This window comes from Carica papaya, chromosome 3 (genome assembly GCF_054855325.1).
Source record: "Carica papaya isolate Zhongbai chromosome 3, ASM5485532v1, whole genome shotgun sequence".
Lineage (NCBI taxonomy): Eukaryota > Viridiplantae > Streptophyta > Magnoliopsida > Brassicales > Caricaceae > Carica > Carica papaya.
The window spans coordinates 4,687,824-4,712,152 of NC_142311.1; the positions used below are offsets into that span (position 1 = coordinate 4,687,824).

Below are 24,329 nucleotides of genomic sequence, written 5' to 3' on the forward strand. Positions count from 1 at the left end.
TGATCTAAATAATTGAACATGAGACATATTATTACTTCCATATACAACTATATCCATTGCCATAAATTACTGCAAGTATCTTTTTCTCCCTTTCATCATGACTCACTAGCGTGGCACAAAACTGATAAAACTTGGGAGCATAAACCATGAAAACTAACGTTGGTCTACATTGAGCAATCCTACATACAGTTACAACGACAGCACAGTGACAGCTATCCTATTGAGGGCCCAAAATTTCTCCTTATCTTCCATTACAATAAAAACTAATCATACAGCAAGTATTCCTTCAAAATAAATTCAGTCACCAGAATAATTGCACAAAATTCTCCACAGGGATTTCAAATGATCTTGCAAGTGCCATGATGCAGGGGAGCACATTGCTGCAAATATTTGACCATTGTCCTAGCAGATGGAACTCACATCCTAATAAATGAAAGTCACCAAACCAATCACATGCCATGGGTTCTCCACTTCCTCATCTGAACAAATGACTTGCCCTCCTGTGTTTTTGTCTGCCAAGCCATTTTCCTCATGAATTCCAAGAAAGGTCAGAAGGGACACTATGAAAGCAATTTTTCTTTGAAAAGACGAGGAAGCACTTCATGTACAATGATATCCAGAACTTCTGGGTCCCTGAAATCATACAAGCATTTAAATTCCATGTGCTGTTTGGAGAACAAATAAAAATGTTACAGAGAATCATATTCCATGTGCTGTTTGGAGAAAAAACAAAAATGTCATGGAGAATCATACACTTGCGCATATAATCACTCAAAACAAAAAGCACAGTTTGATATGTTATCGAACAATTTTAACAATATTACGAATGGTAAATGCGACAAGCGTACTGCATAAATTTAACTCAAACTGACAAAATGACTAGATTGTCAATAAAATATAACAGAAGTTCTAACATACTGACACATGTCTGTTTATGGGAGCAAAAATTACAGTGAGGCAGTAAAGCAACAAGAGTTTCAAGATAAAGTTTTGATCATTATGTTCATCATTCCATGTGAATCTGGTACACCAGAGTCCAGAGTGTCTCCTGCCAGCAGGTTCAAGAAACTAAAAAAAATTTCTGAATTCTGCACGGCTATTCAAACGTCCGGACAAACAGAATCCTTTTAAATGTTATTTCTTCAAGGCACATGTATAAGCTCCATCAAGGAGATATTTACCACCCTCTAATTAATTTCAGCACCAGAGCACGGTTCACACATATATAATAGATGCGAGAGATAGAGAGAGAGAACCTGCACAATGTTTTCCCCTTTTCGTTGGAACTAGGAACAAACCAGAGTTTCCGAAGGGAAGGCGACTCAAATTGAACAAAGAAACCATCATGTTGCCCATGTTTCCACTTCCTTGATCCTTGCCCCTTCCAGACCTGCAAAGAGTATTTAAAAAATAAGAGCTTATTCATTTAAAAAAATGAGTTTGTTTGTACTACAACCTCCATTCCCAAAACTAATCAAACTAACAGGGGCAAATGGACTGGAGGATCAGCTGACCACCTAGCACAACAAAAACGTAAAACCAGACCCAACCAAGACTTCCAGCCCAGCCTGAGGCCTCAACCGATGAATTAGATCAGAATATTTTCACAAAGTTCACATATTTAAGGGACTTTGATCATTTTAAATCACATCTTGGTTTTAAATAGTATCACATTATTGAAATTATTTGCAGTGATTGAATTTACTTTAGGCAACATTTCGCCATATATTTTAAGCAGCTTTCGCAGATTAACCTACTTAAAAGAAAATAAACAATAAGTTTTCTAACCCAAGAATAAATGGTTAAACTCAAGCTAGTTAAAAATAACACCAGCCTAGCCCGAAAGCCTAATCCAACCTCTTCAACTATCCAATGCCATCTCTAAGAAAATTCATACTATCACTGAAGCCAGTAATATCCAAGCTTTCATTAGATGATGAATTGCTCAGACATTTACCTCAGTGAACAAATTAAGACTTCTTCCAGGAAACACATTGCAAACAATTTCTTTTTTAAATCTTCAGGACAGTGTTGGCTGTCATATGTATTTAGGCTTCCGGGGAAGTTAAAACTGAGTCTTTAGTGCAGTAAATAGGCTTTGCCAACCTAAGTAGTGTTGAATTTCCATGCAAATCATTTTGACTAAAGAGACCAACAATATTTATCGCCCTTTATAAGCCAGAAATAATTAATTTCAGAAGCATCTCTAAACATCCAACTAAACACCATGTCCAACTATATGATTGCCAGGGTCTGCAGGATAGTAGCAGCAATTTTTAAAGAGACCAACAATATTTATCGCCTTTATAAACCAGAAAGAATTAATCCCAGAAGCATTTCTTAACATCCAAATAAACACCATGTCCGACTATATGATTGCGAGGGTCTGCAGGACAGTAGCAGCAATTTTGTATGAAGCCTGCATCAATTACAGTGGAATTGCACAACAACCAGAGTTACTATCTACAGTCTAGATAGAGACCTAATTTTTTTGTCCATTGGAAATTAACATTACACATGAAGATAAATGGCTGTTACAATAAAAAAACAGAATAATCATTGCAAATCAAATCAAATCTCCATATCAGTGAAATTCCCTAAATTGTATCCTGTATCTTTAGCAAGATTAATTTCCTAATATCAAGTCAGAAGATTCAGTGATTTTCCAACATCAACTCTAGAGAACATAAGTGCAATTCATGACACTTACGAAGAGCGTATTACCTGTGGATAAGATATGATACTTTTAGGTGTCACCAAGCAAGCAGCTCTGGAAACAGAATCCTCCGCGTATTGTCTGAGAAATGAGAAGCAATTGCTATGTGTGTGAGGCGATTCAAAGGCCTGAAAAACGAACACAAGATAAGTATTTGTTGTATAGAGATAATTAACCAAAGGTGGGAACGAGCAGGCAACAGAATACATACCAACAATAAGAAATCAGGAGCTGAATAAAGAGCTAAAAATTACTTTATAGTTACTTTACAAATTTTAATCTTAACAAATAGAATATTTAATAAACCAAACATCATCAAACAAAAATGAAAGAAAGATCTGGTACAAGGAAATCGATAAACAGTTCTTTACCTTATCAATATTGACAACTGGGGCATATTTATCAGTTTGTGTTTTCTCCTTGTCAAGTAAGAAGTAGACTCTAGGATCCACTCGTGATGTATCATGCCACAACTTTACAGCTGTCTCCATTGTTTCAAGGACAAAAGAAAACATGTCTCTCCAGCATTCTTCAGATCCGTACTTTTCAGACTGCAAAAAGAAAGATCATCAAAGTCATCGTAACACAAGAATTGAAAAAAAGAAACATAGAGAACATTGAAATTTTTTTATAAGATTAAACTAGGAAAGATCAACATTAGAAGGAGGAACTTGTGTCCTCAAACTCACCATTTCAGATTTTAATGTAGCCAGGTGCTTTGCGATATCAACTTGAGATCTCAAGTTCTCCACTTCTTGAGCTCGCTTTTTGTCTTTCGCCATCTGGGAAAGCCTCTTGATCTTTCTTGAAACTTCTGCACTTTGCGAGTTGTATTGCAATGCAATTTGGAAAGCAGCTAATGCCTATAACATCCGACCATTATGAATTATCAGGGAAAGAAATAACAACATCTTCTCCTCGTCTAGGACTTTAAAGAACTTGGGAAGAAAAAGGAAAGAATACATACATCCTCATATTTTTCCATTGCCTCTAATATGCATCCTTTCCTAAAATATCCCTGAAGATACGTAAGACAGTTCATAAGCTTAGGTACACCAAGCACAATGCACGGATGGGGCAAATCAATACCTTTTCCCACTGGGGGTTCAATTTGATTGTCGTCTCAGCATCAGCAAGAGCTTTGTTAAGCTTAACCAAATGCAAAAAGGCTGCTGCACGGTTGCTGCGTAAAAATATAAATATTTTTGTTGAAATATGAGTATAAAAGTATCAATAAAAACCGGCACCAAGGAGGTGTCAACCCATGTACAAGGAATTTACAAATCTACCAATATGTTAATAGGTTCCCAAAATCCTCCCATGAGTAAAGATGATGAGCCAAAATATAAAAAAAATAAAAAAAGAGGCCCAAACCATCTATTCCAAGGCATGTGAAAATCAATATCTTCATATAACCCCTCAAAAACTCTTCTATTTCTCTCTTGATAGACCGCCCAAAAGATGGTAACCATAATGAGGTCCACATATTTCCTTCGCTCGCTAATATCCTTCTATGCCCAAATTTCATCTATAACAGAGCCTACCATCACCTAATTGATGCCCGAAAACCCATAAACCATCATCCAAATCTTCTAAACCACTAGAAACCATAGAAGAACATGATTACAAGTCTCCTCAACTCCTTTACAGAGATAGCAACCATTCACCTAATCTTGTCCATTCTCATCAATTTGTCAATAGTCAGAGTGCACCCCAGCCTCCCACGTGAAGAAAGCGACTCTCGGAGGGGTTTTAACCTTCCAAATTTGTCTGACTGAAAAACTAAAACCATTATTTCATGCTTGATCAAGTGCTCGTAGTGAGACACCACACAGGTGTGTCATTGCTTCTGTCTAAGAACATGAAAGATAGAGTGCTTAGAATTTTCTTTTACTCGTTAATCTCTCAATTGTTGATATTCGCCAACATATTAATATTAACCTGCCATTCCTTCACCCCACCCCACCCCCCCCCTTCCTCTCCTTCCCTCCAATATCTCTTAATGAATTACTTAGAAGAATATATCAGTCTCCTCAGAAGCATAAGGCAAAGCAAGATCAGTCTCTTTTTCTTTTCTTGTGATCAAAGCAAGCTAACCTTAAAAATATATATATATATATATACACACTATTATTACAGCCAAATCTTTTGGAAATAGCTAAAAAGGCGATTCATCTACTCCCTTGAGGGATAAATGGCCAAATTAGTGAAAAAGACCTGTAACTGTTACTAGTGTATGCTACTTCTCATGAAACCACTTTCATTTGGCCTTTTGACACATTACCAGAAAAGAAAGCTAACATTAAAATGTAAGATATAGATAAAATTGACAATTCTTTATCCAAAAACTAGGAAAGGATCACCATAGGCCAGAATGTACACTTATCTGGATACTAGCTTCAGCAAGCATTTTAATTCACAAGATTCTAATCCTTCACCGCTGAAAATGAAAGTTGTAGGGCATGAAAGGGGTGTATTAGAGGCGCACAGCAGCAATTTAGTTAATTTCAGATTTACTTTATTACAAGAGATCCAAAGAAGTCCAATAAGTGGATGGTGTCACAAGCTGTCAGGCAAGATGTTTTGGCGAGAGATGTGACTCCAGCTGTAAGGCATTTTCATTAATTCGTTTATTCTTTTATTCTCTATGGTTTAATTTACGTTTTACTGAGTTCTTTATGATTAGTTTTTCAACTCTTAATACTAGTATTTACCTCCTAGGTGTGTTGACGTTAGTATCTATACTTTGGGAAATTCCTAGTCTAATCCTATTTAAGAAAAATAACTTAAGATGTAATAAATATCTTTGTAATCTCAACTTTAAGGTCCTTATTTAACAAATTGATAGTTTAGAATTTTCACAGTATTGTGACTGTGATTTAATCAGCCTCAAATTTGATAGTTAAGAATCAAGATGTGATATTTAAGTTACCCAAATGTCTTATAGGCAAATGAATTTAAATTCATCCTACACTAATTGATATCAAAGGATGTCTTTCAGCTCCAACAGGTTATGCGAATTCTCCTCCTGAAAATGCTCCATATTAACCTTAAGGAATGTGCCATTAATGTTGTGCTCTGGGATTTATTCTCTCTTCTGAAGTTTTACAAGATATCTTGAAAAGGTTAAACCTATTCAACTGGTGAGATGGCTGGAAGACAAACTAGAATATTAGGTCTTCACCTTTATCCCCTATTTCCCTAAATCTATCTAATCTTCTAGTCTCTTTCGCATATTTTCTCTCTATTCCTCCATATTGTAGGAGAACTGTGCTTCTACCATTACTTGTACTACATTACACAGTGCATAGGTATGCCACATTTGACAAGGAATTCTATGTCGTTATCCTAACACATCATTGTTGGTGTATTCTTTGCTCCCCAAGAAATTTGTTATCTATTATGCTAACAAGGTTCTTAAAGTGTCTGCTTGACTAGGCTTCTGCTTTTATTTGTATCATAAGAAATCAGGAGTCTGATGAAATGCCAAAAGACAAATGTGTTTTAAAGTAAAAAAAATATTTGTTTTTAGTTTTCGAGTTTTGATTAATGTGAAACCAAAAGCTAGAAATAGATATCTCTGGGATATAGCTTGTATTTTTTTCAGTGTAAAAAAATTATATATTCAAGAGCACCAAGGAGGTGTACCCGTGAATAAAAAGAATTTACAAATTGGTCAAAATATCTATTCCCAAAGTCATCATTAGAACAAAGCAGATCCCCTAATCACATAACTTGGTTTTGACATCAAGTGTCCTTAAATATGTCGAGATTAAATTCAATCCCTCTCAAAAGTCTTTTTGTTCCTTTCTTTCTATAAGACCCAGAAGATGGATAAAGATATAATCTATATCCTCCTCCTCCCTTTGTAATCCACCCCAAGCATAGAGTTCCCACTTGATTGACCCTACTATAACCCACGGCAACCCCAAGAGTCCATAAGACAAACTCCAGAGCCTGTGGGCAAGTGGGCACCATAAAAGAATGTGATTACAAGTTTCTTCACCGCTATTACATAAATAACATCTATTTTCGAAACAACTCCGCCTCTTTTAATCCGCTTATCTAGAGCGAGAATATTTTTAATGAGTATTTTTAATAGTTTTAATGAGTATATTTATTAATTTATGTTTTATTTTTTCTTTTGGAATGTGAAAATAAAAATGTTTTATTTTTTAAGAGTAGGTGTTGGGGGATAGGAGAGAGGAGGTGACACATTTATTTTTTGCTGACAATGCTCTATTGTTTTGTGAGCCGGACAAGAAAGCTTTGCTTAATCTGAGATGTGTCCTTATAAGTTTTCAGGCAGTTTTATGGCTCAATATTAATTTGACCAAGTCTGAGTTGGTTAGTCAGGCAGGAGGATCAGGAGGGTTTGGCTAGTGTTCTGGAATGCAGTGTGGCCAAGTTACCTATCAGATATACTCTACACTTTTATCTCAAAAAAAAAGTCGCCTATCAGATATTTGGGTATGCCTTTGGGAGCAAACTATAAGGAAACAAAGACTTGAGAACCAAAGGTGAATAGGTTTAACCAGAGACTTACTGAGTGGAAAAGGAGCTTACTCTCAGAAGGAAGAAGACTCACTCTTGTTAGAAGCACTTTAAGTAATTTACCTATTTACTATTTGTCTATCCTGACCATTCCAATTAGTGTTGCCAAGAAATTGGAGGCTATTCAATGCAAGTTCCTATGAGGTGACCTGCAAGATAGAAGAAAATACACTTAGCTGTATGGAATGAACTTAAGAAACCAATTCCCTTTGGTGGTTTGGGTCTTTGGTGAAAAGAAAGGGACAAGAGGGCTTTTGATGGCATAGATGATGTGAAGGGTTTTGATGTTCTTAAGAATTGATTGTTTTGACCCCAAAGTTTTTGCTGATGGGTCGACATCCACAGTTAATGGAGGCCTTTAGAAACTTTTTTGTTGCGTGACTGATTTATAAATATTTGTAAATGGGCTGCACCCCTTGGTGCTCATAATAGTATGCTTTTCATACTTTTTATTTAAAAAAATGTTTTAATAATTTATAATTTAATAAGTTTAAGACAAAAATGTTAACAATTTTACATTTTTTATCAAATTTTAAGAAATGTTTCTATTTATTATAAAAGTTTAAATACTTTCTATTTTAAAAATTAAAAAAGAATGATTTATTTAAAATTACACTGAACATAAATCAAAAAGTATTTTCAAGAATAACTTAAATTACGATAAATTTTTTAAAGAAAATATAATGTAATACCCTTAATTAATTTATAAAATTTTATTTTTTTATTTATGAATTTTTAAAATTTAAAATTAATGTATAAAATTTTATTTTTTTATTTATGAATTTTTATTTGATATAAAAATTAAGAAAACATATGTAGAAAATAAAATTAAAAACAATTTTGGAAAAAAATGGTGAAAATTTGAGTTTTGTGAGTGTTTTTGAAAGAAAAATCAAAAACTGCAAGTCAAACACAATTTAGAAAAGATGTACCACATAGAACCGCTCAGTTAGCAGACTCGACAAACCAGAACACACCGCGTGGTGAAGCACGCTAATGCGGTGCCACGTGGGAGGCCACACTGGAGATCCGCATGTTCGCGATCGGACGGTCCAGATTTTTTCCCGCGCACATGGACGGTGCAGATCCGTTCTCTCCTCAGACGCAATCGGATAATCGCGATTAAACGCGATGAATGGACCAAATTCGTTCACTCTTTAAACGCGATCATACGGTTCAGATTCATTTCCTATTTAAACGTGATCGGACGGCCCAGATCAAACGTGATGGACAACCCAAATTAAAAGGAGACGGATATAAATACCTCACTTCACACCTAATCCTAACCCTAACCGCCAGGCCCCCCCCCCCTGGCCGAAGAAGAAGAACCAGTCGTCGAGAAGAAAGCCGACCACCGTCGCGCCGGAGCTACCTCCGATCACCAAAAAAAGTAAAAATTCTCTCAGTCGCTCGAAATTTGATTTTGAACACACTCATGACCAAATCGGAATAAAATGATCGGCGGATAAACCAGAAACCGTGGGTAAACCTCGACGCCGCTACCGTGGGTAAACCTCGACGCCGCTACCGTGGGAAAAGTCAAAAACCGCTTCCGATAAAACCCTATCCAATTTCCGTTTTGTGCAATTTTTCTACCACTGTATTCAACATTTTATTTCTTATAGGTTGACTGAAAAAAAATACCCAACTGCAAATGTGAGCCGACGAAACCGCCTTCGGTAAGCCTCTGTTTTTTGAATTTTTTGGGCCAACCGAGACCTCTTAACGTGTTTTCTCGAAGGAATAAGTACAAAACCGGCCGAAACTGCCCAAAACGGCCCGCTCGAAGAAAACTGTCGCTGCAGGCAGCGATGCCATCGCTAGAGCACGGCGGCGCCGCCGTGCCGAAATTCCAAAATTGGCAAAAAAAAATTTCTAATACCGATTTTGAATTTTTTGGGATATTTCTAAATGCTTAGAGCGTGTTTTAATCTCCGAAAGAAACTTCATAAAACCCAAGGACCGTCAGTAGGCGCAGCTGAAAGCTTAGCGTTTCGAACATCGATTCAAATAAAAATCCCTCACCTTATTTCCTGTTCTGCATCTTTCTTGAGAGCTGCTAGGGTAGAATTGGCGGATTGACCTTTCTTTATTTTCCATATCAACTCAGGTTGAAAAGTCAGGTGGGTCAAACATATGACTCTCTTCAGATCCTGAAGTCGTACTTGTTGTGCGGTCCCTATTACCCTGCATTCTGAAACCATCAAGTGAGTTAATGTACCTGCACTTTTTCTATTGAGTGCGTCGGCTACCACATTGCCCTTACCTCAGTGATACAAGATGTTGCAATCATAGTTTTTGAGAAGTTCTATCCATATTCTTTTACGCATGTTGGAATCCTTTTGAGTGAATATGTGTTTCACACTCTTATGGTCAATATAAATCTGAAGGGTCTTCCTATACAAGTAATGGCACTAAATCTTCAAAGCGTGGATAATCGCGGCAAATTCTAAGTCATTGGTAGGATAGTTTTTCTCATGACTCTTCAACTGCATGGACTCATAAGTTATGACCTTCTCATGCTGCATTAGAACACAATCCAACCTTAGGTAGGAGGCATCACTATAAATTGTATATCCACATGTCCCGCTCGGCAAGGCTAACACAAGTGTTATAGTCAACCGCTTCTTTACCTCTGAAAAACTTCTTTCACAGTTTTCGTTCCACTCGAACTTGACATTCTCCTTTGTGAGATGAGTCAAAAGAGCAGCTAAACAAGAAAATTCTTCCACAAATTTGCGGTAATAACCTGTCATTCCCAGAAAACTACGAATTTGCTTGATCGAGATTAATTTTTCCCATTCGAGCACTGCCTCAACTTTTTCGGGGTTCACTGACACTCCATCTCTTGATATGATAACCTTATGAAGGTAATCTGTTTGAGCCAGAACCTACACTTACTCAGTTTTGCATATAACTTTTCTCTGAGAACCTACAAAATCTGAGTCAGATGGTGAGCGTGTTCCTCTCTACTTTTTGAATAGATTAGGATATCAACGATAAATATAATGACAAATTGAGTCAGGAATTGTCTAAAAACCTTGTTCATCAAATCCATGAAGATAGCTGGTGCGTTAGTTAGTCCAAATGGCATGACCAGAAACTCACAGTGTCTGTACCTGATTCGAAATGCTATTTTAGAAATGTTTTCTGCCTTAATCTTTACATGATGGTAACCTGAACGCATATCTATTTTGGAGGTTATGTATTGACTACAGAGGTCTGAACAGGATCACGATCAAGAACAAGTATCCCAAGGGGACACACTATGTCGGATGAATCCACTATCCTGCAATTCATTGATCTGTTTCCTCAGCTGCTCCATCTCAACACGACTCATTCGGTAAGAGGCAACCGAAATAGGCTGGGTGCCTGGCTGAAGATCTATAGTGAATTCAACTTCTCTATCAACTAGCAGTCCAGGTAGTTAATCCGGGAAGTTTCGGACTACCAGAATTTCTTGAATACAAATTTCTTTTTTAGGTTTGCCTAGTTAGAGAATACAGTCGAGTTAAAGCACATAATAATAGGAAAAATTGTCATGAGGGAAATAATGTTTAAAGAATTTTATTGATTTGTGAATGATCCTTCATTAGGAGGGTTGAATACAAGTTTTTTATGAAAACAATCTATGGTAGCGTGATACGTCGCTAACTAGTTCATTCCTAAGATTACATCAAAGTCTCCCATGTCAATCTCTATTAGGTCCACATTCAATTTCCTATCTGCTATATTTAGAATACAGATTCTGTATATAACATCTCCCAGTAGTGTCCTACTCCCAGAAGTAGACACAAACAATACAGAATCAAATCTTTCAGGTAATACATTCAAGTCTGATGCAAAAGCATGTGAAACAAATAAATGTGAGGCACCAATATCAATCAAAACATATGCAAGATGGTTACAGATAGTGTACGGACCATGTATCACGTTTGAGTTGGTTTCTGCATCTTACTGAGTGAGGTTGTAAGACCTGCCCTGAATAGGAGGTCGGCCTATTTCTGATTCCTCAGGCACTCCCTCGCCTAATGCTCGGCACTCCCACATATGCGGTAAATATTGTTGAGGCGATAGCAGGGTCGGTCCCCGTGATCCTTGCCACAGTGTTGGCAAGTCCTACTGCATCTTGTTGTTAGAATCTGACGAGGAGCCTGAGCCATCGGTTTAGGTCTCTTATTTTGTTGAACAAGTGCAGTAGGTGCTGATTTGTAGTGTGAAACCGATGGCCTAAGGTTCCCTACTACTGGAGAGAAAATGTGAAGATTCCTCTCCACTAGCTGTGCTTTGACCAGAACAGCCGAGTAAGCACTGAGCTCGAACACATACAGCTACTATCTGATCTCAGGATGGAGACCCCACTCGAACTTTCTTGCCTTCCTGCCTTTATCCATCATGCTCTCAGGGGAATACCGACCCAACTTTAGAAATTTTCGAGCATATTCTGATACAGTTATGTCACCTTGGACTAGGTGTGCAAACTCCATTTTAATTGATAAAATGATTAGGTTGTGTTTTCTTGATGCATATATTACTTATTTTGTGTGATTTACGGTTAAATTGTGAAACTGAAAATTAAATGTAAACGGAGAATCATTTGATTAAGTAAATGAATGAATGGTAGCCTTACTGGATATTCTAAGAGATGGTGGACGGACCGAGTACATAGGAAACTCTACCATGAACGTTATCTCATACCGGACGAGATATCGAGAATTGGTATTTTGGCGCTCATACCAAACGGGTTATGGAGACGGTCCGTTTCACTCTCATACCGGACAGGGTATTGAGTGATGGTATTTTTGACGCTCATACCGGACGGGGTATGGGGACGGTCGGTTAATTGACAATGTTGAATAAGAATTCACGCGTAATGGGAACATCCCTATGGACCCCCGTGGATACCAGTAGGCTGGTTAAAAGGGAAAATTATATGATATTGTTGTGGTATTGCTTCTATAGATCGGTTTTTAAAATTTTCGTTACGATAAATGTATAATAAATGATTTTATTTATGATAAATAAATTTACTTAAATTAAGAGCTCTATTAGTTGTTTTCATAATTTTTATCAACCTTTATTTCTGTATCGGTGAGTAGTGCGACATTCTTACTAAACTAGTGTAACTCACTCTTTCATTAACCATTTCAGATAAGAGAAGCAAGATCCAAATCCCGATCCACAAGAGGGTTGCGAATAGGATGTTCAATTGTTTACTTTCCAGTTATTTCTTTAATTTTTCGTTATTCTTTTATAAGGGTCATTCTTATATTCCTATTGGGTATTCTGAATTATTGTGTAGGGAATGTAAACCCTAACGCTATTATTTCACTTCCGCAACCGATTTATAATTTATTTTCTTTTAAGTTCCGAGTTGTTACATATAATATTATTTAAATAACTGCAATAATTAATTCTTTTATTGTTATGCACTTTTTATCATTTCAACATCTATTATGAACTCTATAACATAAAATTTAATATAATATCTTATACTTACAACGCTATTTACACTCTTATTGAAAATAATTTTAATAGCATTTCTGACAACTCACAGTATATGTACCAATATGTCCAATGGACCCTCAGTACATCAACTCTTAGAAAAAACTCAACCACCAACATGCCCAGTTAAGTGGCTCTCTTGTAAGATATTCTTTTATGATTAAATATACAATAGGAATAGAGAACCAAGCAGCATATACATTGACCCAAACTACATTGATCCACACCTCTGGCTGCCCAACTAATGGATTTGATCTAATTAAAGAATATTAAATCTCTGAAGGTTTTAGCATCATCCACGAAAACCTAGTAACTTGAAAACATGATCCCAATTTTTTATTGCATGATGGCCACGTTGCCCATTCTAAAGGAACCCATGTTTTTTTACCAACAAGTCAACACAACAGGAATTAATCTTAAAATTACATTTAAGTGGGATAGTGAGTCACTTTGAAAGAGATAATACAATTGTCATAATGGAAGATGAACTTTATTAGTCAAGTAGAAAAATAATATGGCTAGAGCAATTATAAGATGCCAACTTTGTAAAATTTATGAAGGGAAGAAGCTCAACACATGGTTGTACACACCCCTGTCTATATCCCACGAACATTGGATAGACAGAAGCATGTATTCCTTACTTGATTCACGAAAACAGCAAGAAGCAAGGATTCAACTTTTATGGCAATGAATTTTGTGTTTGTCTGAAGATTTTTGACGTTTCTAACATGGCCAAACTCCTATTCAAAGAAGAACTCCAGTTGCATGGCTTACTAGTGTCCATGGTCTTGGATTCTGATGTAAAATTTGCAAGAAATTTTTGGCATACATCGTGGAGGATGTTGAACATTATACTCAAGTACTCTAAATCCTCCTATCCAAAGACTTATGAGCAAATTAAAATCACCAATAGCAGTTTTGGAGACATCTTCCTTGTTGTCTTGAAAATCACATTAGAGATCGGATTGGAACCTTGTTCTTCCCCTGGTTGAGTTTGAAAAAAAAGGTCACCAAGTCAAAGCAAAGGAAATGAAAGCTACAAGGCCTTTTGTTGATTTAAAGAGGAGTTGATGATTTTATTGAAGGAAGCATAGTTATGGTGCAAATCGAGCCTATAAGATTTCTGACAGGTGTTTATAAGAAGCTTCGATCCAAGAATTGTGGCCCTTTAAAATCCTCAAGAAAACTAGCTAAAATTTTTAAGTTCTTGACTTACCAGAACATATGAGAAATAGTAGATTATTGAAGGTTGAAGATTTGATTAATATCAATGACGTGATGCTACTACTCTGGATGATGATATTCTTATTTTCTTACTAGTAACTTGAAAACTCAAAGAAGAGATATAAGATATTGTCGATTACCAAGAGGTCTTACAAGGAGGGGTACTTGTCACAAGTTCCTAGTGAAGCCAAAGGAGCTTCCTCATACTAATTGCAATTGGATCCCAAGAAAGCTGAACTCATGTGGCTCAACCCTAATTTCAACTTGAAAAAACAGCATTTTTCGCCACCTGGGGTGATTGATGATACATAGTAGCATATTAGTTATTTTAGGATTTAATTTATGTTTTGTAAACTCTTTATGATTAGTTTCCAGATTCTCAATACTAGTGCCTTTTTCCTAGTAGTATTATTCTTGCTATCAATTCTTCGGAAAATTCTTGGTCCAATCCTATTTAAGGAAGGTTACACAAACTGTAACCTTACAGTTGAGATCATTACTAGACAATAAAAACTACTCTAGGAATTTTATCAGTATCTTGATTTAATGATTCAATCACACTCAAAAACCCTAGGTGTCATAACTAGGTTACACTAATGACTTTGTAGGCAACAATCAAACTTGTCCTACACTAATAATCTCAAGATCATATTTACTATAATATTCTACATTATCAAGTAGGCTCGACTGAACTATTTGATATCAAATTAACCATCTCATATACGACTTATGCCGGCATGTATATTAGAAAAGTACAAGGTTCAGATTTAGTCTTCCAAAATGCAAAATTTTGAATGTTGTCAAGTAAGTCAAGTGCTCCTAAGTTGTGAAGACTTAATATTGCCCGTACTAGAACAACATCATAATTTCCCTTCAAATATTTTTGTATTAATCAATTCGTGTTTTATTACCAATAGAAAAGGAATCAACATTCTCCATAGTCCTTCATTTCTCCAAAAAAGAAACAGAATATGGTAAATTCCATGTGATGGAGAATAAGCTAAATTGGAAGAATTTAATATTAGAATGTTTTTTGTCATAACTATCTTAGTTCTCGAGATAAAAGAATAACTGTTTAGATTACTTAGGAAATACTAGTTGTTTCTAGGAATTTAAGTATTATGGGAACTGTATTTAGTTTCTATTGGGACTATAGGTAGGATAGGGTGTTCAGTTCCTAATGTAAGTGGTGCCCATAAGAGCATCTTAATTATGATTTCTAGAGAGATTTTATCATTATTGAATACAAAATTGATGTGATTTGAGATCAAAGAACTCCTTATCTTCTCCCTGTTATTCCTTATTCACTTGTTTCTTCCCGATATTTCCTCTGCAGTCATCGGCTAATATCCATTTTCTGACTATTGCCCTGACTATTGTCCAAAATTTTCTCCATTCTCTGTAATGTAGGTTGATACCAGAGCTAGCTTGCATACATTACCATGATATTTGAATTTGTTAATAACAGAATATCCAATATTGAAGGAGGTGACAACAAAGAGCTAAGATCAACATTCTTGAAGGGAATATCCTTCTGGCTTATATTCACATTAAGCAATGCATATTAACTTGAGAAAGGGGTTGTTTAGTTGGCACATTCAAACCCCAACGAGATCGGTAGCATATAGGTCTAGACAATCCAAAATCCAATATCCCATAAGTAAAATAAAATATAATAAATGGCAAGATAGGATATTTACAAAATCGATGATTATGTAAATAGAAGATGTTGATTTGCTCATACGAAAGATTGTATAATAACATAAATTTAGATTTTAAATTTAAATCCCGTAAAGTTTTGGGCAGCAGAAACTTCCGAAGGGAATAGAACAAGCACTCATGAAATACAATCTTAAAGAAAAAAAAAAAGATTTATCCAATGAAGACTAAGTACCAAATCAAGATCCAAGAACGTAAATCGCAAACGAAGAAGAAACCCACTGAAATGAATCAAGTGAACGTTCAAAGTATGATTTCGCAAAGAGAAAAATGAAAGAATTACCTATAAAGAGTTGGATTAGAAGGGTCAAGCTTGATGGCCTGAGTATAGAGAGCAGCGGCTTTGAGGTAGTTCCCTGCTTTGAAGAATTCATTGCCTTTATCTTTCAAAGACATCTCCTCCTCCTTGGAGTCTGGACCTGCTTCTGTCATTGTTAATCAAGAAAAGGAATAACACTGTAAAACACGTTCAGATTGTCCTTGCGTCACTAGGGTTTAGGGAGAGAGAGAGAGAGGGGAAACCCTGCGCTTTGGGTATGTACTGTGTGATCTTCCGATCTTATGCAATCAAGTTTCTCTCTAACAGCTCAAACTGGAAGCATGGTAGAGCCCATTGGGGAGGGGTGTTGGGCCATTTGGATTTTGGCGTTTGAGTTCCACGCCCCAACAAAAAGAATAATCATCACCGTCCATTTCATCGATACTTTTAATTAAAAAGAGAATCATCACCGTCAAAAAAAAATAAGAATCATCATCCCCGTAGTTGAATGAAGAAATACGCTTTTAGTAACATTTAGCATCCATAAAATTACAAATTGAACTTAACAAAAGAGTCTAAATCTCTATCAAAAATAATCACTACAAGGCAAAAACTACTTGTCCGAATTAAAGGTTCATAAAGCTCGTCAACTTATACACATCCTCCAGTATGTGTTCTTCTTTTTCAACATTATTACATTTGATAATCATTACTGATTGTACTCTTCTTAGAAAACACAAGAATATATATATATATATATATATACACACACACACACTTATTTTCAAATGAAAATTTTCTGCTTTCTTAATTATTATTTTTATTAAATAATATAAAATTAAATACTCATTAGCATATATGGAGGGTCAAGAATCAGTGTGCAAAAATATTATTTACACGTATTGAAGCTTGTTGAAATCCATTTGAACTCCCAACTTTCTCTCATAAAAAGATATTATCTAGTTTTCAACTAGAGTTATTGAAATCTACTAATAATTATTCTCAATCTCGCTAAAAATATGTTATTATAATATTTTTTTATTATATTTCTTTTAAATAATATTATCGACAAAATTGTCAAGTCTTCTTTCATATTTTTTTAACATAACGAGCAACGAAAAATTTAGCTTTGAGATAAGTTGAAAATTGTACCTAAAACATTTATATGATTTTCTTCGTTATTACATTATAAAGATTAAGCATTTTTATGATCATTACATCAACCAATATAGTCTTCTTATTAAGATAGGACCCATCATTGAAAAAGATTAGAACATCTTATGGTTGCACTATTATTTTATTAAATTCTACCAAAATACTTGATGATTAAATAATCATCTTTTATATAATTTTTTATTATAATTAATATACGAGATTTTTCATTCAAAGTTGAATCGTTTATATTTGTGAGTTTAATAATCATGTTTGCGATGAAAATAGTAATACATAAATATTTTTATTTTATTATTTTTAACCTTTAAAAATTACAGTTACAGTTACTTTACAATTCTATTTTTTATATTTCAATATATATTTAGATTAATAAGTATTTTGTAGCGTATATTTCATTAATTGTTAATCAATTTAAAAGTCTAATCTCTCATTTAATAATTTATTTATCTAACAAGACTTATAAAGACTTTTAAGTTTTTACCATTGTGTTTTGTGAAATTCAGCATCATTATAAAAGGTACAAAAAAAGATCTAAGAATGAAACTAAATAATTTTTATAGAAAGTTGCCACCTAAAAAAATCAGCAATTGGAATTTATTCAACCAAAAATTTAATATTATATTTTATCGTTTTAGTTTTGTTATATCTATTTCTAATTTTTAGATTTTAAATCACTGGTCCATACAATTTTTAAATATTCATCTACTAATTATTTATTATAATGATTAAAAAAGCGGGATGAAAAATATTGAAATATGTAAAATTAAATGATATAATTCTAAAGTTAAAAAAAAAATAACATATAGAAAATGAAATTTAAAAATTAAAATAGAAATGGGCTAAAGTTTTATTAGTTTAATAATAATAGTAAGTAGACATTAAGAGAAAGAAAAACAAATAAAAGTACTAGTTATTTGGTTAAATTAACATCAACTAGAAGTTTGCCAAACTCATATTAGTTATTAATAATAATAATAATGAAGAACACATTAGAAAATAATAAGAAAATGTGGGAACACCTATGAATTATTGTCATCAACTGGTAATAAATTTTTTCTTTTTTTTTTTTAATAACATAAATTGATAATAACTAATACAATTTGGACTGCTGGAGATTTATATGGGCCTGAGTCCATGGGCCTCATTTAAGCCCATTTTGGTATGGGCACCTAAAACTACAAAAAAAGAACATAAAAGTTAAAAATAGAAAAGAATATATGAAAATGCCATATGTCAAATAAGATAGATGCGATGAAATGGTATAAAAAGTAAAACATAACTATTGGGAGAAGTAAAATTGAAAAACAAGGGAAGAGAAAGTTTACAAATAGAGTAAAATAAAAAATAAATAAAACTGAAACCTGAATTTTCAATAGCGAAATAATTGAAAATGAGAAAGCAAAATAGGAGAAAAATGAGAAAAAAAATTTAAATTATATTTACAAAAAATTATCGGCAAATAAAAAAAAAAGGTAGAAACTTAAGGATGAACGAAAAAATTTTAAAAAAAAAAGAAATAGGATTTAAAAGAAAATGGTACTTTTTTCCGCTTATTTAATAGTTTTTTGGTAAAAATAAATGACATTTCTTTTGGTAATTCTTTTCTAATCAACCGTGAGAGAGTTACATTAAAATTATTTTTCATAAACAAAATCTGATATGTGATTAAATATTAACATATAATATTTGAACTTAATATTTTTCGGAAATTACTAGAGTTAATATAGATAAGATAACTAATTCTTTCTTAATCATTTTAAAGTTTTAATTATTAATTTGATCAACCAAAAGCTTCATTTTCTTTAATTAATGAGTTGTTGGGGGACATAATGCTAACAAAAGTTGGAATTAGATTTTTCTATAGAAAAAATGGCAAGTCCATGAAAGAATACGAGTTCTAATAATAAGTTTCATATAACATTTGTTTTTAATTTTCAACATATATTCCTTTAAGATTAGTAGAGTTTTCATAAAGTTGTATTTTTTTAGATTGATATAACACTCGTTTTTCTAGAAAATTGTTAATACTTCATGTTACATATGTTTTTTTTCAATGTGATTATAAATTAAAATTTATTAAACTAAATCATTATAAATCCATCAATAAAAAATGTTAAATATTATTCATTAAATGATGAAAACATTTGAAACATTAGATAATTTGTAAAAACATTTTTTTTGTCTTTATATTATTTTTACATTTATTCATAAGCTTAATACAAATATGATGGTAACCACTTCTTAAATCAGTTTTGGAAAGTAACTTGATTCCTTCCATTATCCAATAAGTCACTAAATAAAAGGGTTAAAAATATTCACTAAGCTATGATTTTGTTAATAACTTGGATATCATTACACATGAACCAACTTTTATCTTTTTTTTTTTTTTTAACACTAGTAAAGCAAGTATTAAATATAAGCTAATGCTCTCGAGTGTGGTCCTTCTATAGTAATTTTTTTTTTTTTTTTTTAGAATCTCATATTTATTAGAATTTATATTACAATGAGTGAATTTAGTAATTATAATTTACTTATTTAATGCTGAAAATTATAAATAAGTTGTAAAAATATATAAGTTCAATATTTTTATCTTTACAATAAAATCAATAAGTATCTTATCTACATATAGGAATCTCATCAACATAAATTTACCATGATTGTCACAATAGTACATGACATACATCCATGTAAAATGCATCACATATATATATATATATATATTCATCCTTATATCTATCTTATGGAGATAAGCACTTGACAAATTTATACTTTTTTTGACCTAATCAATCAAATAATTTATGTTGTAGGATGAAACTCTATTAGTAATTTTAAATAATATTTTAATAGTTTACATACTATATTAATGTGACTTAAATTTTAGAGATATTTTATCTATATTCTGAAATATATTTGATGTTGATTATAGTAGATATTTTATGTATATCTTGATAATAATTTGTATTTATTTTAGAAAATAATATATGTATAGCCTAAAGAGTTTTAATTTGAAAAAAATTCTAATAGTCTCTCTATATATAAGTTTGTTAACATATTGATAATGCACTTTCAATTAATCATAATAAAATATTTTTTTATCGGTTTTGCCCGTAAATATAGATACATTGTCGAATTATATTAAATTTTATGTATTATTTTTTATCTACTTTATTTTATTGTGATTGTGCGCGGTATTTGAGATTTATTTTCTCAACTAATGGTATCATAGTTATATATATAGAGAGAGAGAAAAAAAAAAGTAAAATCAGTTGGTGAGAGAGAGCCATAAAACACAAACCATATCAGTCTCGACTGCCACCTGAAGGAGAAATAGAGGCGGCAACAATGGAAAAGCGACAAGACAATATTCCACAATAATTAATTGAGAGTACATCACTAATAATTTATCAAATGTATATATATAGAGACTATTAAAGTTTTTTTTTAAAAAAATTAAAACTCTCTAAAATATACATAAATTATTCTCTAATTTACTAAATTCTCATATATGTAAATATGAATGATAAGGTTGCATACCCTTTTGGTTAATCTTGCACTTAAAATAATAGATTTAGTGTTTATGATATTATGTTATTTTTTTGCGAACAAAAAATTTTTTAGACATCCGAAATTTAGATGTGATGTTTGCATATTATTTTTATTTAATAAAATTTATATATCTCAAGTGAAATTTTATGTTACGAATGAAATTTTAATCTCTTAATAGTACTTGACTCCATTTTTGTTTTTTTAAATTGTCATATTAAATATAAATAATAAATAAATTTAAATATACAAATGAAAGAAAATTTAAAAAAAAAAACTACATTGAACATTATTTTTCTAGCAAATTGATGAAATAGTTTTACACTTGTATATAATATATACACACACACACACACACGCACGGAGAGCGAGCTAACTAAAAAGTTACAAACAAAGTAAGGATCACAGCTGAAATCTTTACACTAAGCTCAAATTCGAATGGATTTTATCAATTGTGAATATTTATTTTTAAAACTTTAGATATGAATATTTAAAATTAACGACTTTCAAAAATTACATTCTCATACATATATTTTAAAACTAATACTTCTCTTAAAAAAAAAAAAAAAGAAAAATTGAAAAAGTAAATAATTCCTTAATATTGTTTGGTGTATACAGTGGTATGGAGTGTCGTAATCCAATAATTTATTGCATAGCGTAGGTGGTGGTTTATTGTATTAAATCTCATGAACACAAAATCACCATGTGGTGTATTGAATTAATATTATTAATGCTCGTGTAGAAATCATAATAAGCGTATTAAGTATGTTAAACTTATACACACCAAGTCAAACTTTAAATTAATTCTCTCACTAGCCGAGATGCACATGAGGCTGCCTCTGGGTCTGGACCCAATGGGCCCCACAATACTCGCCCAATCCAACCCACCATCTCTACTTTAAAAGGTATAGAAGGCACTTAATTAGAAAATTCAAAATAAAACCTTATGACATCTTGTTTTCACCACATAAAGTATTTAATTATTATTTTTTTTTAAAAAAAAAAGTAAAGCAAATGGTTCTTCATTATTTATGGATTTGTTAATTTTTTTTTTTTTAACTTTGAAAAAAGATAATTTTTTATGAATTAATGTAACCTAGTTATTTCCATCTTTAAACTACATAAATTATCACCTAATGTACTTTGTTTGTGTCTCTATTTATGCCATTACATATAGGATTTTCCTTGTTACTTTTGGTAATTACTTGTAGTAATTGTTATATATATTAACTTCAAGGCAACTTGGGAGTGCTGTGAAGACATAAAATTGGAGAAATGGTATGTGAAATATTGAAAAAAATCATTACAACAGCTAGTAAAACATTCAAAAGGGATGAATGAAAATTTAATGAATTTTGATACCTTATCAAGCATATTCATGAATCAAAGGTAAAATTGTTTAGTACGGTATGTGAATTTTCTCTTTCTTTTATATTCACGTAAATCTCACATAAAATTTAATACTTTTTAATACATTATTCTTGTCTTTCACATTCATGTGAACCCCACATAAAATTTAATGATATCAATAAATTATTCTTTTTTTTATTATAAATAAATTTTATTTAAAAATTATATAGTAAATATGAAAAAAAATAGTAATCTCTATCTAAAATAATTAATTTTAGTATGCATTTAAATATTATAAGTTCTAAAATATTTATGCATGTCACCTTTTGAGATGAAATTATTTTCACGTGGTAGACTTCAAGAAAGTCTGATTTTATTTGGGGCTTGCTCCATTCCACAATGAAATGCACAAGTGTATGTAGAGCTTATTAAATTCACAAGAAATGGATTTGGTTTACAATTAATTAGTTGATAATGATAAGGAAGAGACTGTTGTTCTTCACTTCCTTTTAACTTCTCTGTGCTTTACTTCTCCAATTCTTGATATCTCTTTAGTTATATAGTTTTATGAACTGAATATGCACTTTTTCATCTTTATTTGCATTTTAGTATGAAGTAGGTCTACTCTCACTTGAATATTAAGAAGTAGCAAGCTTGAAAGTAAGCCTCCAAGTATTACTTCCTTCACCTTAAAAAAAAGTGATGATAGTTTCAATTCTGAGTTCAAGTTAAATGTGTATTACCTAATTCTTTTTCAATTTAATAAACTTGATTATTCTAATCTGAATACTTTAACAATACTTTGTGAAGAAAAAAAAAATATAATAACTCATTAGATATAACATTAAATTAATTGATCATACTAATTACATAGGAGAACAAAAGGAATTGACTGAGGCAAAATGAAAATTATGTAATAAACCTGCCATTACCCTTTAAAAAAAAAAGAAAAAGAAATTTAACCAGTTATGTTATTTGTATCCTACTATATATATATATATAAATATATGTATAAAATCCCCAAGCATTATTTCAAGTTACCTCTTTTTTTCACCTTATGATTAATTAAAGCATTGGAAACGGCACTTGTTACTTGACACTGTTGTCGGTCGTTTGAACATTTATTTCATTCCCAAACAGTATAAATACTGGAGTGCCCATAACATCTCACATGCGAGTATACTGATCAATATAACGAAGAGGAGGAGAGTTAGGATGAAGATGACAGAGATGATGATGATGTTATTGGTGGTGATAATTTTGGTGTTCAAAACTGTTGAAATATCAAAGTTTTTAAACAAGAATCCGCCAGATGCAGCTACTTACCAAGTCAGCGAAAGAGTTCCAGTGCCACCATCTCAGCCTTCCACCTGCACTTTTATTCCTGGCAGGTACCATGGAAGATGTCGCACTCTCTAGCCCATGAATTCATGAAAACACTTCTGCGTACACCTTCTCCATCTTCATCACTTTGATCTGTATCAAATCTAACTAAATATATAAACCACCAACTGCCATATTTCTTGCTGCTTATAGGACACTAACATATATTGTTTATCTACTGTTGTGTTATATATCCATCTTGTAATCATCAGATACCTAGGTTTGTTGAACTGAAACATTCCAAGGTATGATACATATATATATATATATATATATGTATATGTATGTATTAGGGACGTAGAGAATGTAGTTTAGGCTACGTTTGAGTACAAGAAGTGAAGTGAAGTAGATAATTGTTGCTGGTTTGTTGCGTATGATTGATGCTACAGTAAGGAGTGGGAATTTCAAGTTGTTATTGTGAATCTTCGACACCATAAATTTCTCTATAAATTCGGAATGATACTCTTATCTCCTGCAATCAAATTTGGAAAAAATAAAAAATACCAAAAGAAGTTCAGATACTTGGAGCTGGTTTTTGACATAAAAATTAACTTTTCTAAAGCTTTATCATTGAAAGAGGTATTTTACGGAAGAAATTAATTGCTAACGAAATCTTTTTAATCACAAAATCAAACCCTTCAAATGCAGCATCTTGGTCCTTCCTTGGGGCAAATATGTATCTAGCATATTATTAGATTCTTAACGGTGGAAGATTTCAAAGACAAGTTTGATTTTTGGAAAGGAAGATTCATGTCTATGGAGGGAGAGACTCACAAAGCTTTAGATTATTCTTTCTCATCCACCAAGATTCGTAGTATCTTTCTTCAAAAATGTTTATAATGGTGAGGCAAAAAATTAAAATTTTTTAAAGGAATATCCTTCAAGCATGCTTGAGTTTTAGAA

At 32.6% G+C, this 24,329-nt stretch overlaps 1 protein-coding gene across 1 annotated transcript; it reads right to left on the minus strand.

Moving 5' to 3' along the window:
* Window positions 1-16,297, minus strand: LOC110815873 (Tetratricopeptide repeat (TPR)-like superfamily protein). Its single transcript, XM_088215215.1, has 8 exons — window positions 16,002-16,297; window positions 3,806-3,899; window positions 3,684-3,734; window positions 3,406-3,579; window positions 3,088-3,267; window positions 2,725-2,844; window positions 1,257-1,390; window positions 1-633 (listed from the first exon to the last, which is right to left on the minus strand). Exons 1-8 carry the CDS (start codon window positions 16,148-16,150, stop codon window positions 561-563), a joined length of 975 nt encoding a protein of 324 aa, XP_088071341.1. The 5' UTR covers window positions 16,151-16,297; the 3' UTR covers window positions 1-560.
* Between the last annotated feature and the right edge of the window lie 8,032 nt (window positions 16,298-24,329).